Source organism: Buteo buteo, chromosome 13 (assembly GCF_964188355.1).
Source record: "Buteo buteo chromosome 13, bButBut1.hap1.1, whole genome shotgun sequence".
In the NCBI taxonomy this organism is placed as follows: domain Eukaryota; kingdom Metazoa; phylum Chordata; class Aves; order Accipitriformes; family Accipitridae; genus Buteo; species Buteo buteo.
Genome location: NC_134183.1, coordinates 12,745,366 through 12,760,572, shown reverse-complemented (window position 1 = coordinate 12,760,572; position 15,207 = coordinate 12,745,366). Strand labels below are relative to the sequence as shown.

Here is a 15,207-nt window from a genome sequence, read left to right as displayed (position 1 = left end):
TCCTGTAAGTTCCCATCAGTCCTAGCACTGACAGACTATTCTGGTAAGTTGCTGCAGGTCCCCAAACTTTGATCTACCAATTTAGATTGGGCATCACTCTCTTAAAACAGTAATAGAGTTCCTAGTAGAGTTTTTCCCATACTGTTGCAATGCAAACAATGACGTCTTGTCATATTCACTAAATCCAGAAGAGTAGAAATCCCACAGATGAGCGTGTGACAATGGTAGTGAATCACTAAGTGAGACATTGGCTGGTTCATGTTTAATAAAGCCTCCTGCTTTATTCTACCCATAGTGAGAAGCAGAAATCATTGACATTTGAACCAAACTTTTTTTCAGGTCAAAAGCAGGGTAAAGAACTGAACAAAATCAATTTTCCTCTTCTGTCTTCAGCTTTTCCCTAATCCCTGAGGCAACAATGGCAAAAAACATCTCAGGGAAGAAGGTCCGAATGTAAACTGCTGCTCTGGGGATAGGGTTGGCAATAAGTACCTCCTGCTTCTTACTGCTTACTGTGCACAAGACTTCCTCTGCCACCTCCACTGGGTGCACACCATATGCCACCTTTCTGAAAAAGACTGTAAATCAAACAGAGAGGAGTGAGAGCGACAGACAGACAGACACATCTGAGGGAACGGTGGTGAAAAGATGCACAGCTAGTGCATCAGTAAAATTAGTTAAATTCATACACACTTTCAATCTCTTACCCCTTCCCTTTCTCTCATCACTATGTCCCTAAGATCTTTTTACAATTTTGAAGTAAAACCCTCACAGTCCCTAAGAGAAGGAGCAAACCTGAGTGGAGTGAAAGTCTCCCTTTGGACCTTTCATGCTCTGCTCTACCTCCATTTCCCATCCCCTAGTGTATTTATTTTATTACATACTGTTGTCTCTTTCCATGTTCCTTCTCTTTTCACTAGGCTCATCTGAACTCTCCAATCTTTCTTTTCTTTTGCTCCCCTAACCTGTTCATCCTTTTTGTCATTTCCATTCTTTTCCCTATGCTCCTGTCTTCTCCCTGGGAAACCCTCCATACTACTATATAGGCCTTATCTACCATCTCTCTTGATGCATCAAACCTTACATTTCCAAATAGATGCCTCCCAGTTGCCAGGTGCTGGTTGGCGATGGTATGAACAGATGAAGGTTGGATTCACAGTGCTGACAGAAATATCAAATTCTTCCATTTCAGCTCTAAGACAATCAAAAAAGCCTACAGCAGCATGCTTAGAAGCAGCATCTAAAAGAAAGAAAAAAAACCCCCACATATGCATGTTTGGATATATGAATGCATTGATATAGATGTATGGTATGATAGAGCTCCATAAAACATGAATGTTTGGAAAATTAAGCATGGAATGATTAGCCATCCTGTCACAATTACAAATATCTATTTACATCTATCCTATATTTTCTGTCCACTAACTTTGCGTTTTATTAATGCAAAGACTTTTCATCATAGTTCAGGATGGGTTAGTTTCATTAGGATCTTTGGATGAAAGACCATCTTGAAAATTTTCTGGAAAGCCAAGCAGAATACAATTACTACATCTCCTTTTAAACTCCCACACACAAATCCATTAAGTGCATGAATCTCACTTTACAAAGCAGTAGCTAGTATCTACCAGTATGTTACATTTGTACATTACTTCATTCTTTGTTATGGTTTCTATTAATATGCCCAGTACAGATGTTAGACCTACAAGCTTGCTGTTTCCTGAATGTCTCCTAAGATCATAAAAACCCCTTATTGTCACATTTTATATCCTCTTGTCCCCAATATCTTAGGCAGTAGTTATACTTCAAAGATACTATTTTAAATATTTCTTCTTGAGTTCCACTTCTTTGAAAATTTTTCAGCCAAATATGGTATTAAGAGTTTACTGAATTAGGACGCAAATTAGCACTTTTAATAATCTATTATCAGTGCCATAGAATACTCACAATTTATGCATTAGAATGCACATTTTTGCTATGTATAACTTACAAGCTGCACGAAATGGGATTCCTATTTTTCCTTGAATACTGTTAATTAGAACAATTTGGCCACTTCTTCTTGAGATCATGCTGGGAAGAATAGCTAAAAAAAAGAAATAAAAAGCCACATAAGCAAAATACCTCAATGTATTTAGTAAAAAGAAGTGACAGCTGAAGTGTAGATAGCACAACTTTAATGAAGGTTGTCTCAATACTGCAATCAAAAATATCACAAAATCCAGTAGCTGGAAATTGAGTGTCTTCTAGACTTCACTTGGATTCTATGTGCAGATTTGGGTGAAATATTATCACATTTAATTGTCAGCCTGTCTGTATCCTTGCAAGGGTTTTGAAAACAACTGTCTTTGTAACAGAGGTAGCAAGCACATAAATAAAGGAGTCACCATATACAAAATACAATAAGCAGACATTTTTAAAAAAAGTCTGTCTTTCAAACACCTGCTTATATATTTCTTGACCAGTCTATTTCCAAACCCAGGCACTCTGATTTTGATCATCTTCACCTCAATTTCAGTCCATTGATTTTCCCAGGATTGCATCTGATTCTAATGCAGAAGGCAAAAATAAGTGCAGATGAAACAGTGTAACACCAATGACTTGGATCTCAAGCTTTAAGTGGCAACAGGAAAACAGCAAAAGAAATTAAAATACCTTTGGTTAATGTTATAGGTCCAAAATAGTTGGCATCCATTATCTTTTTATCAAGTTCCAATGAAATGCTCTGCACTGCTCCTTTCACCTTCATGCTTGCATTGTTGATCAGTATATCCACACAGCCATAGCAATTCAGGATTTCCTTAGCTACATCTTGAATGCAGTTTACATCTGAGATATCCATAAGTATGAGCTTTGGTGCATATGTCTAATAAAGAAAAGACTTATTTCAAGGATACCTGTTGTATAAAAATGTGTTCCTATTTACTTGTCTTGTAAATTAATCTACCTTGATATCTGAAGAAAGTGCTTTTATCATTCTTACAAAAACTTTCATTTGTTTTTTTTAACCCACTCTAGAAAGAAGGTAGTTCAGCAACAGGTATTCATAGACTCTGAAATTCAGATGAATCAGAACACCATGGGAAGGGTAAGCCGGACTAGATCTACCCTATTGAGTTTTGTCTCTCTTGTAATTAGTGGAGACAGATAATAGACACAGGGTGACTCCTACCACTCCAAGTTATAGTCTTTGTGTAACCAGCCCTCTGGAGAACTTTGCTGACGACAGAGGCTAGGATATGGTGCTTTGATAGATAATTTATGTATACATGGGGGACAGTTGAAAGGTAAGAATGGTTTGTTCAGCTATAGGTTATTCAAACAGAGTTTTCATTTGTATGATTTCTGCAGAGATGTAGATTTTATCAGCTATGGGACAAAGGAATGAACTCTGACTATCTTCTCTTATTATATTACTATGGTGATGTAATGCAGATCCCTTAGTCATACTTAATATTTTTTTCCTAGCTGAATCTGCACAGACTAACATGAACATACTACTTTTATGTTTATTTATGCAGATGAATGAAGCTTACTGAAAAAAAGGGGTCAAATGCAAATGTTTGTTGGTCTGGTGAGCAATGGCTGTAGAACTTGTGTGATGCCTTCAGAACACCTGTGCCCCAAAATGAGTAAGATATCTGTTGGCCACAGACGGAAAGCTTTCCCATGAGCATCAAAGAAACTGGCAGCAGGGGCAGCCTTGCATGTCTACTTACATGGTGACCCAGCCAGTGTTAATGAGGAAAGGGTACTCTTATTCATATGGTCCCATGCCCTTCTAGATGGGACTTCTCCCAGAGCAGTGGAGAAACTCAAAATTATTTCAATATTTAGACCCATCTCTCGCTCCTCGAGCATTCTAATTATGTGAAAAATGGATGATACTTCCTGTGATTAAATGAAGCACTTTGGATCCCTTTCATCCAAATTAACAGGCAAATTCCTCTGCCTAGCATTTCTAGTTGGGTGGCTTGTTCAAAATGCAGGACCACTCAGCTGCTTTACAGTAATTGCCTTGAATTAGCTCAAGAGAGCAGGATTTCTGACTTATACTTTTGGCATCATGCTCTGAAGACATTCAGAGATGCTTCTCTCTCTCTCTCCCTCCCCTGGACTGTGCTAAGTGTGTTACCTGGGTGACCAAAATCACCATTAACAGTGAATCATGTTTCATGTACCTTGTTCTACTGGATTTAAAAGTGCTTTGTGTACCTGAACAAGGTGTTTACCTCAAGTTGTGAATTTTCAAAGCAGAGTGAGGAAATACTTACTATACTGGGGTCTGCCACACTAATTAAAGCATCGTACAAGGCTTCTAACTTTTCCCATGTCCTGCCACACAGCACAAGTCTTGCTCCTCCTGTATGAAACACCCGAGAACATTCTAGGAGAGAAATACATTCAAAATAAATAATAACAACAATTTGATTTTGTTTATTTTGGTTGAAATGGGATGCTGGTTTTGCTAATGATGTTGAATCTATGCTCTAAAATTCATTAATTTTGAAAGAATAAATATATATGAGAAAAAATAAAACATTAAATGGCAATAATATATATGTCAGTAACAAATTAAAATTTAATGTAATGGTATAATGCACAATTAATGGTACAGCACAATGGCACTCTTTAGTCATGGGATTTAAAAATTTAATTAAGAAAATAACAATATGCCAGTTAATGGATGATGGCTTTGAGTTAGAAAAATTGTTCTGATTACCTTCCTTAACTCTCTCCACCTACAGCCACACTTGCTATAAAGCAAAATATATTCAAAAAGACATACTTTAGGTTGTTACAATACAAACTGCATCTTCTGCAACTTCATGTCTACTGCAGTGTAAAGAAGAAACCAACCAACCCCAGTAAATAGTAAAACTAGCTCTGTATGCTACCTTCATGAAACTCTTGGCAACATGAAACTTACCTACAACTTTGAGAAAGAGCAATACAGAGAAATTTACCATCCACTGGCCCACCAACGGAGCATCAATGAGAGAGGCCTTTCTTCTACAGACTGTTCCCTCCATAGGCAATCCATCCCAAGACCTTTATCTCCTGAGTATTAGAACTTCCCAGTAGTCATCAGAGGCATCAGGGACCAGCCTGAACTACCTCTTGTTCAGCTACATTCCCTGAAGCCTTCCTGAGAAGGGCACTGAGAAGTTTCAGGGTATGCTGGGATGGCACTGCTTTTTTCTCCATATATTCAGGGTTATTCTGAGCTAGGGGTTCACCCCAGTTTAAGCTAGGTCTCTAGGGATGATTCTTCTCCCTTTTTTATGCAAGTGAACTATGATTGTGCTTTTCTGAAAGTGGGGACTCACGTAACAAGAGGAACTGGCAGTCAGTGTTACCCATCATACCACCTCCATTCTGGCTACAAGACTGTAGCCAACTCATTAGTTTAGGTGTTCATGGGAGTATGTGATCAACTCAATCCAGACTATGAAATACCAGGCTGGAGCTTCTTGACAGCATGTCTGGTCTATTTTCTTGTCTAGGTGGTGTTGAGGGAGAATATATTCCTCACTGTCCTGTCAGTTTGACCAAAGAAAGGTGTTTAAAAACATGGAGCATGGATATCTCATGGGCATCTTTTGGGAATTCATTGTCAGCTGTATGCCTCTGGCTGTTACAGGCTGCTACAGGGTGCACGTTCTAGATCTGCTGAACTGAAACTGTGGCTCTCAGTCCAGGAATCTGTCAAGGTTGTCCTCCTGACCAGGAAAAGTATACAATTTCCCATCTCTTCTTTCTTGTAATAGATAATGTCTTTCAGATAGGCCTGAGGATGCGACAGATGATGTGCCCACTGTGCCCCAAACCAGATGTCTGTGGGTTTGACAGTGGGTTATGTGTGCTGGTAGGATTGGAAATCAACAGTTATTTTTCCCCTCATGTGGTTTTTTTTTTTCCTGATTAGGTCTCCCAAAAAGCTTTCAGTCTTGGAGCCCTCATATTTGGTCCCTAGACCAAATCTGTATGACAGTTACATATTCAATATGGGTGGAATGGGAATGTGGTCTTAAAATTACTCTTAGACCTTTCCAGCATACTTGATTTGTCTTAGTTACTACGGCCTTTTTTGAATGGGAAAGAGTACAACCCTAGTGCTGTCTGTCCTCCAAAAAGCATTTTCTTTAGATTTCAATACCCACAGGGAAATCCAGTTATGCTAATATGCCCATCTTAGATTTCTTAAATGCCCATGCTAGACTCTTAATATCTGTATGGAAGCACTTCTGGATCCACTCTTCTATCTTTGTAAACCTGTGCAGCTGGAAACTTCTATTTATGTAATCTTTTTCATTATTTACAAGAGTAATTTTATGCGTGTCTTTCATTTTCTTTTTTCTAGCATAGAAAGATTTTTTATTTAAAGCCCCAAAGATTATTTGCCAGTACTAGGACAACTACACCACTATTTTTTGTATAAATATAACAGCTGGGGCAACTTTGTGAATAAAATGTGACTACTGTGTGAACAGCAATAAAAGGGGAAAAGGGAAATGAATTATGTTCTCCTCTAGAACTATCCTGGACTTTCCTGAGATATAGCACTGAGAAGAAACAGGAATCAGGTTAAATAACGATAAACCACTGCAAACAACTTCAATCGTCATAGTTTTTGTTTCTCTTTTTTAATGTTGATAAATGTTGTCTTTAGTCCGGAAATTATGGCATGTTGGAAAAGGAATTTGGCTGTTGCCTAAGAGCTCAAATATGCAGCAGCTGTCCAGACAGCTGGTATTTTAAAGCTCTGGATGAATGGCCATCACATATGCATGAGTGGACTGCACAGTGAATTCTGCATGATTTGGAATGATTCGAGCCTGCAAATAACTTCTCATTATCACCCTATGGGATACTGGCAGTAGATATGTTTAGGATAGTAAAATAAAATTGATTTGAGTTACCTCCTTTTTCTTCTCTGTGGGAAAGGGCAGGGGGGAGGGGGAGGTCATTGCCTTTGTAGCCTCAAGGGAGAGGCAGCAGCTAGTCACAAAATTTTTTTTAAAAAAATGAAGGTTAATAAGGAAATTGAACTTATGAAAATATTCCCCGGGTCGCATGCAGTGCTGGAGCAAGGTACCGAAGAGAAGAGAAAGAAGAGAGAAGAGGAGAAAGAAGAGAGAAGAGGAGAAAGAAGAGAGAAGAGGAGAAAGAAGAGAGAAGAGGAGAAAGAAGAGAGAAGAGGAGAAACAAGAGAGAAGAGGAGAAAGAAGAGAGAATAGAAAGAAGAAAGAAGAAAGAAGAGAGAAGAGAGAAGAGAAGAGAATGGGTTGGGTTGGAAGGGACCTTAAAGATCACCTAGTTCCAACTCCCTTGCCATAGGCAGGGACACCTTCCACTAGATAGGTTGCTTAAAGCTCCATCCAATGTGGCCTTGAACACTTCCAGGGATGGGGCATCCACAAATTCTCTCTGGGCAACCTATTCCAGTGTCTCACCACCCTCACAGTAAAGAATTTCTTCCTAATACCTATTCTAAACCTACTTTCTTTCAGTTTAAAACCATTAACCCTCATCCTATCACTACACTCCATGATAAAGAGTCCCTCCCTATCTTTTCTGTAGGCACCTTTAAGTACTGGAAGGCTTCTATTCCTTATCTACCGAGTGGTCCATCCATCAAATCCATGTCTTTCCAATTTAGAGACAAGGATGTCATGTGGGACAGTGTCAAATGTTTTGCACAAGTCCAGGTAGATGACGTCTGTTGCTCTTCCTTTTTCTTATGTTCAATAAATGTTCTGTACCCTTGCAGGTTTCCAATATTTGGCTTGAAGCCACAATGCACCAGATCTAGCACTGGTGATATTCCTGCTCCAAGCAGGACTTCTGTCTAGAAACCTCTACGTATCCTATGAGACACCCAATCTTAGCTGGAGAACTGCAAATCATAATTCTCCAAACAAAAATACTGAAATATAACCAATCAGAGAAAATTCATGCTAATATTATCTTCAACTGAAACTGAAGTGTGCCAGGGAAAGGGAAGACCAGGTGGGACGTGGAGGTCAGAATTATTTCATACCTTGTCCTAACAGGCTCTGATAAAGAGCACTCCTTGCCAACATAATGTGTATTTCCATTGCAGATCTCTGCTCTGTTTTGCTAAGGAATAATTCTGCAAGACCTTTCCCTTTCCCCATCTGTTTTCTGCTTTGGAGTGTAAGGTTTCTAACATACAGGAAGTCTTCACTGAAAATACCAAAACGTAGCCTGAAGCTATGGTTGCCTTATCAGGCATTTGCATATACTGCCCCTCAACTGATGCCTAGTGCAGAACTGTACATAAGCAATATATGACGCAGTACCTTTAATCTGGTAGCACTGTGTAGGCAGGAAATACAAGCCAAGAAGAAGTATATGCTAAGAGGCTGGCCACCCAGGCAATCAGCTTATATAAATAGATAAATTATCACATACGCTTTCCTTCTGTCCACTGAACCCACCATTACACACAGCCAGGCAGCCCACTTGGAGGTACTGGAGTGATAAATAATATCATAAATATATAATATATAAATATAAGTGGAGTAACATGGGTGATAAAGGGGGCAGAGATATGAACAGGGACAGAGGGGTGAGCACTGTTGTTTACAGGGAGCAGGAAATGTTGAAGTCTTTAAGGGCTGAAAAGGAACATGTAAAGAGTAAGGTGACACCTGTTTATACTGATTTGCTGCTACCCTCCAGTGACAGCTTAAGTAATAAGATCTCATAGTAGCAACATGCTAAAAATAGAACTCTTAATGTGCTTACAAAACCTCTCATTCTATTGAATTAAATAAATACAAAGCTCTGTAGTTCCTAAAAGTTTACCAGCAGTTCCTGTGGCTGAAACTAAAAATGTACATTTAAAAATCATAGGATTTGTTTAAAAATATATTTCTTAACTTCTGCTTCATCCGTGCAGTTACAAATATATACAAGTTAATGTATGCACATTTTATCACCTAAGAGGTGGCTCTCTGGCTGTTTCTATTCTCTGACACTGAGAAAAAATGAGACAACTCACCCTTGCCCAGTCCAGAGATGGCATCCGTGATCACCACCACCTTGTTTTGCACAGCTGATTTGGACAATAGCCACCTGACTGACTGGTAAATATAAATAATTCCACTGATCCCTAAGAGAAGTAATGGCAGAGCAAGTACAGCAAGAAAACCCATCTCTGTGGGAAACAAAAGACAATATGAGAGTAACAGTAATCATAATATGCAATCATTGTTTTTCAAATTATTCTTATCTAAAAAAGCAATATTTTCATATATAGGAAATCCAGTAATCAGCATGCCAAAGACTTGAAGCAGTGGCAAGCTTCTTTTCCAATCAATGGCTTAATATTATAATTTAATAAGCAGGATAATACTGTTTCTTTGTTTTCCTTATCATTGCATGGTCTAACCAAATCTGGATTCCTTTTATTCAAAATTACTCTATGTTGGCAAAAACATAATAGAGTTTTAGTAAAAATATTGCCTTGAGGCAAAACATAGGCTAAAATATAACACTGAACTTTTAATTACGTTACTATTGCAGGAAAACAGATAAAAAGCTTTTAATCCTAATTTCAGATAAAACACATAACAAAAGTGGTTTCTGTTCTATAAAGACAGAGGAAAACAGAATCACTTACTATGGCTATGAAGACTCCAGGCACAGATAAAGCATTCTTTTGTATTTTTGTAAATTTTTGTATTAAAGGTTTAATTAAAAGTCCTTTAACAATTTCATAGAGCATTGCATTTGTTGAGGCTGCTTGCCCTGAATGAGAATGGCTATGTATAGCCACGTGACAGAGACACTTTAAAAGTAAATATAGCATCTGCAGTGTGATTTGGATGCCTGACCTATCTAGTCCAACAGGCTGGGCAGCCATGTAAAAGATCTTAGTACAGTATCAATTCAGCTGTACAAAGAAACATCTATCTTTCGGTCTTGCCTTCAGTTGCAGTTGTTCATGGGACTGTCTCAACTTCTTGTCATTGGCCTTCAATTAACTTCACACATAAAAACATTTGTATAAACCCCATCATAACAATAGGTCTTCAAAAACAAGCAAAAGGTACCATAAAGAAGTTGTCACTTGAAATAATCACTGTTCAGCAATATGAATGGTGTATGTATGTGTCAGGAAAAGGTCTTTGAGCAAGCTGGCTTGGGAACCAGTGCATCACACAGAGCTGCTGTGGGCAGCTGAGTGGAGGAGCACAGACTGGGCTGGCGTACTGCGCTTCTAGGTGCCGCAGGCTGCTTTCCGTTCTTGGTATCTGCAAGGCAGATGTGCCTCTTTCCCAGCAATTTCATGACCATATCAACTTTAGGTAAGTGATCTTTTACATTTCCTGCAGAGAGATATGATCTGTTAAACTGACAATCACAGTTACGGGTTGCCCTTTGGGGTTCTAGAGAAAAGAATGGTTTACCGTAAATCATTCCTGTTTGCTCTTTCAAAAAATTGTATTGCAGCCTTAAAATTGTAAGTTTTGACAACTAGATTCAGTGCTCCTGTTCATGCTGTGTAAGTGGTCATCTAAATTCTATGTTCTAATTTTCATCTCCAATGAAATAATGACAAGTCTACAAATGATAGAGAATCATTGATACTGGAGTGTTGGAACAAGGAACAAGGACTTCATGGTTAGGTCTGCAGGTACCAGGACAGTGTTAGCTTTCAATGAGTGGGAAAGGATAGAAAGTTATTCAAGAGGGCATAGGATGGGACTAGTTTGTAAACCTAACTTGCTCTAGAAGCTAATGACATTGGGAATGAACATGCATATTCCTGCCTGTGAAAGTTGAAGTTCCCTGCCAAAGAACCCATGATTTAAGATTTCCAAACCACAGAACTGAATAACATGATAATGTTTGAAACATTGTGTGCACTTCTAGCTCAGAAGACTCCATACTGAAAGACAGATATGAATAAATACCTACTTTCGAATGCAAAATGGTCATGGTGTCCTGAAATTTACATCAGTTTCCACAGGAGAATGTAAAAACATAAATCAATTAAGCTAAGAAGTCATGCCAAGCCACCTGCAGAAGCAGAGGAAATCTGATTTTCCATCACCCCTAAAGCCCCATCTATCTTCGCTTACTTTCAAAGCATCAGCTTTAAATAAATAGATATGCATTTCCCTATCAGTAAGTAAGCTGGTTTGTTCCTTTTATGGAACAGGATGTGTTGTTTGTTTAATTTATTCAGGGTTCTGAAAACATTTTTCTGTGAAGGTGAAACATCAAAAAAAAAGCACACACTAAAGACAGACGATTTATAGGAGTTCCAAGTGATTTGTTTGCTTTGTTTCTAAATGAACCCGAGCAATGGTACAAGTAATGTAAGAGCAAGAACAGGAAAAAGTCAGTTGAAAGAACTAGACAACCAACAATGTGTAAGATTGTAATGATAAAATGCTAACATGTCTGTTAATATTAATGAACAATTGTAAAGGAAGACTGCCTGCGTCATCTGGAAAAATACAGACATACAGTGACTACAATAACCAAAGCACCCAAATCTTTCCAAACACATCTCTCAGTTGGGTGAAGTGCCATAAAAATGCATTCTGCACTGCCACCTACAGAGCACCATTAGAAACACCAGAGAAACAAGAATCATTACAAATAGTTTCAGAGGGTAGATACCATAAAAAGGGTAACTCATCTACAGGGAAACGAACAAAAGTGAGGCCCTCGCTCTCTCTCAGCTAGCTCTGAAAGTCTCTACGTTCCCAACCCCTTGGTCGAGAGCAGATCAGTATGTGTCCAAACCTGAAACTTTCTGGAGATCTAGGGCTTAATTCCCTGAAGTGATTGACCCAGAAGGCTGTCTGAGATCATTACCATGCACTTACATACACTTACATTTCACATTGTTCAGAAGTGCTGGACATAGCATTGGGTGGGAAGGTGCGTGTTCTTCCATGTTTTGTTTGGGTTTGTTTGTTTCTTGGAGGAAACAAGAGTTTAACACACTGTAGAGAAAGCAATTATTAGGGGCACTGGTGGTTAAAGCATTCATCCAAAAACAAGAATCCAAGATTTCAAATCCATGTCTGGTCCCAAAAGATGATCCTAGCTTTACAGCTATCATTTCTGGGGGTTGTGAAATCCCTAAGCATAGGCATATTCTCATCTACACCGTAGCTCTTTATTTTAATCACTGGCTGCCTAACATCTAGGAATACAATTCTGTCTTTGAGTAGAAAAAGAAAGGCATATGGATTTTCATATACTTTGAGAGGATATGTGTCTCCAGCACTCAGAGCCAGAGACATTTTTTATACCAGCAGTAGCCAGGTAAAGTGCTTTAGTTCTGTGCTTCTTATGCTTCCCATAAAGGACCACGTAGGCTGTAGTGAGTCCAGGGTTCCCCATTTATCTCAAACATGTGACATTGTAGGGCATTTGCTGTGACTGCATTATTTTCACAGTTCGATGAATTTTACCTTTTTTTTTCCCCTCAGCCATTGTTTCTGTTTCCTTCCATTCATATTTTACTGATTTTCCTTCTATTTTCTTTTGATAGCTTTGAAATCACTGAGCATACAGATAGTACCATTTCTACTTAAAGATACTTCTGACATTTGCTAGAATTCCTGTGTTTATACCTATGTCATAACCATCTGTGAATGGTTCCCACTATTCATAGACCTGTTGTTGACTTGCACAATTAGCCCATCATATATTCATAATACCTCTATGAATATTTTCAAGCCTTGGAAAGCACTGAAATTCTTGCTTGAAAAAGCAGTCAGTACCATGTTTGGTCATGGGAGCAGCAGACACATACAGGATTTCCATTCTCAATGTAAAAAAACTAATCTTAACAATTTTGGACTTAAAAACTGCCCTTTGGAAAGTTTTAAGTTTTGTGATCACAATGTAAGAACCAAAAACCTTTGAATCAGAAACAGTGTCAACAGAAGAACATATAGTTCAAGTCAAACACACTGCCTGCTCAAGGTCAAAACCACTCACCAGTCCATGTCATTATTTATTTGACGTTCTCTTCCCACACATCCACAGCAGTGGTGTGCCACAGTATGTAGGTATGGTTCCTCCTACATAATCAGAAAGGTAAGCATCCTGATAAAAAACTACAAGAAAAGTTGGTGTTCATCTCAGTAATAGAGACATATGTAGGCTCTACAGAGAGATCTGGACAGGCTGGATCGATGGGCTGAGGCCAATTGTATAAAGTTCAACAAGGCCAAGTGCTGGGTCCTGCACTTTGGTCACAGCAACCCCAAGCTGCAGCACTACAGGCTTGGGGAAGAGTGGCTGGAAAGCTGCCTGCAGAAAAAGACCTGGGGGTGCTGGTGGACAGCCAGCTGAATATGAGCCAGCAGTGTGCCCAGGTGGCCAAGAAGGCCAATGGCATCCTGGCCTGTATCAGAAATAGTGTGACCAGCAGGAGCAGGGACGTGATTGTTCCCCTGTATTCGGCACTGGTGAGGCCACACCTCAAGTACTGTGTTCAGTTTTGGGCCCCTCACTACAGGAAAGACATTGAGTTGCTGGAACATGTCCAGAGAAGGGCAACCAAGTTGGTGAGGGGCCTGGAGCACAAGTCTTATAAGGAGCAGCTGAGGGAGCTGGGACTGTTCAGTCTAGAGAAGAGAAGGCTGAGGGGAGACCTTATCACTCTCTACAACTACCTGAGAGGAGGTTGTAATGAGGTGGGTGTTGGTCCCTTCTGTCAGGTGGCTGGTGATAGGACAAGAGGAAATGGCCTCAAGTTGTGGCAAGGGAGATTTAGGTTGGATATTAGGAAAATTTTCTTTACTGAGAGGGTTGTCAGTCATTGGAATAGGCTGCTCAGGGAAGTAGTTAAGTCACCATCCCTGGAGGTATTCAAAAAGCGCGTAGACAAGGTACTCCAGAACATGGTTTAGTGGGCATGGACGATGGTTGGACTCGATGATCTTGAAGGTCTTTTCCAACCTAAATGATTCTATGATTCTATATTTCTATGATTCTATATGAGCATATAGTCAATCTGCCCTCCTTTCTCCTGAAGGAGACTCTCTTAGGTTGACCAACAAGTTTCCCTCCAATTTCCTGGTGGGCTTGGATCTGCAGTCAGCTTCATTACCATCCATAGGCATCTGCGCTCCTACTGTTGCTAGGTCTCATCTTTTCTCTTTACCTGGTTTCATACATTATTGTCGTGGTTTAACCCCAGCCAGCAACTAAGCACCACACAGCTGCTCACTCACTCCCCCCACCCCACCCAGTGGGATGGGGGAGAAAATCAGGAAAAGAAGTAAAACTCATGGGTTGAGATAAGAACGGTTTAATAGAACAGAAAAGAAGAAACTAATAATGATAATGATAACACTAATAAAATAACAACAGTAATAATAAAAGGATTGGATTATACAGATGATGCGCAGGACAATTGCTCACCACCCGCCGACTGACACCCAGCTAGTCCCCGAGCGGCGATTCCCTGCCCCCACTTCCCAGTTCCTATACTAAATGGGACGTCACATGGTATGGAATACCCTGTTGGCCAGTTTGGGTCAGGTGCCCTGGCTGTGTCCTGTGCCAACTTCTTGTGCCCCTCCAGCTTTCTCGCTGGCTGGGCATGAGAAGCTGAAAAATCCTTGACTTTAGACTAAACACTACTTAGCAACAACTGAAAACATCAGTGTTATCAACATTCTTCACATACTGAACTCAAAACATAGCACCGTACCAACTACTAGGAAGACAGTTAACCCTATCCCAGCTGAAACTAGGACAATTATTCCCCATTTTTTTCTACTTCTCAATCCACCTTTTTGTGGTCATTTCATCTCCCCTCTCTTCTCAAAATCCTTCCAGAGAAACAATCCACTGTGAATTACTTTTTGCTCATTGGTCCCCGTTCTGCAACACCCATATACAAATTATGTGGCTCTGATCTGGTTACCTAGGCAATCTCAGCCTGATAAGGTATTACTAATATGATTAGCAAGTGCCCTACCAAGAGTCTGCACCTCTAAACTACCCTACAATTATCCCATTTATAACAGTTGCATATCAGTTATCTTATACGGTCCTTGAAAATAATCATTGTACTTCAGCCTTCATTCCTCTGCCTAGTTTCAGCTGAGCAGGAGTTTCATATACTATCTGCAGACAGTCTGCACAGTAAAGCAAGAGAATATGTTCTGCACACCTGGACTAGAACAAAAGCCCGTTCCT

At 39.6% G+C, this 15,207-nt stretch overlaps 1 protein-coding gene across 1 annotated transcript; it reads right to left on the bottom strand.

Annotated features, from left to right (window-relative positions):
• Nucleotides 1–255: 255 nt before the first annotated feature.
• Nucleotides 256–9,793, bottom strand: DHRS7C (dehydrogenase/reductase 7C). Its single transcript, XM_075044808.1, has 7 exons — nt 9,647–9,793; nt 9,026–9,181; nt 4,269–4,381; nt 2,650–2,860; nt 1,988–2,080; nt 1,085–1,240; nt 256–578 (listed from the first exon to the last, which is right to left on the bottom strand). Exons 2-7 carry the CDS (start codon nt 9,177–9,179, stop codon nt 370–372), a joined length of 936 nt encoding a protein of 311 aa, XP_074900909.1. The 5' UTR covers nt 9,180–9,181; nt 9,647–9,793; the 3' UTR covers nt 256–369.
• Between the last annotated feature and the right edge of the window lie 5,414 nt (nt 9,794–15,207).

Excerpts from the sequence above, each read along its gene's own strand:
- DHRS7C (XM_075044808.1), bottom strand. The coding sequence starts at position 9,179 with ATGGGTTTTCTTGCTGTACTTGCTCTGCCATTACTTCTCTTAGGGATC. Across the intron at positions 2,081-2,649 it reads ACCTATAACATTAACCAAAG|CTATTCTTCCCAGCATGATC; the intron begins GTATTTTAATTT and ends TCTTTTTTTTAG. Across the intron at positions 1,241-1,987 it reads AATCCCATTTCGTGCAGCTT|ATGCTGCTTCTAAGCATGCT; the intron begins GTAAGTTATACA and ends TCTTTCTTTTAG.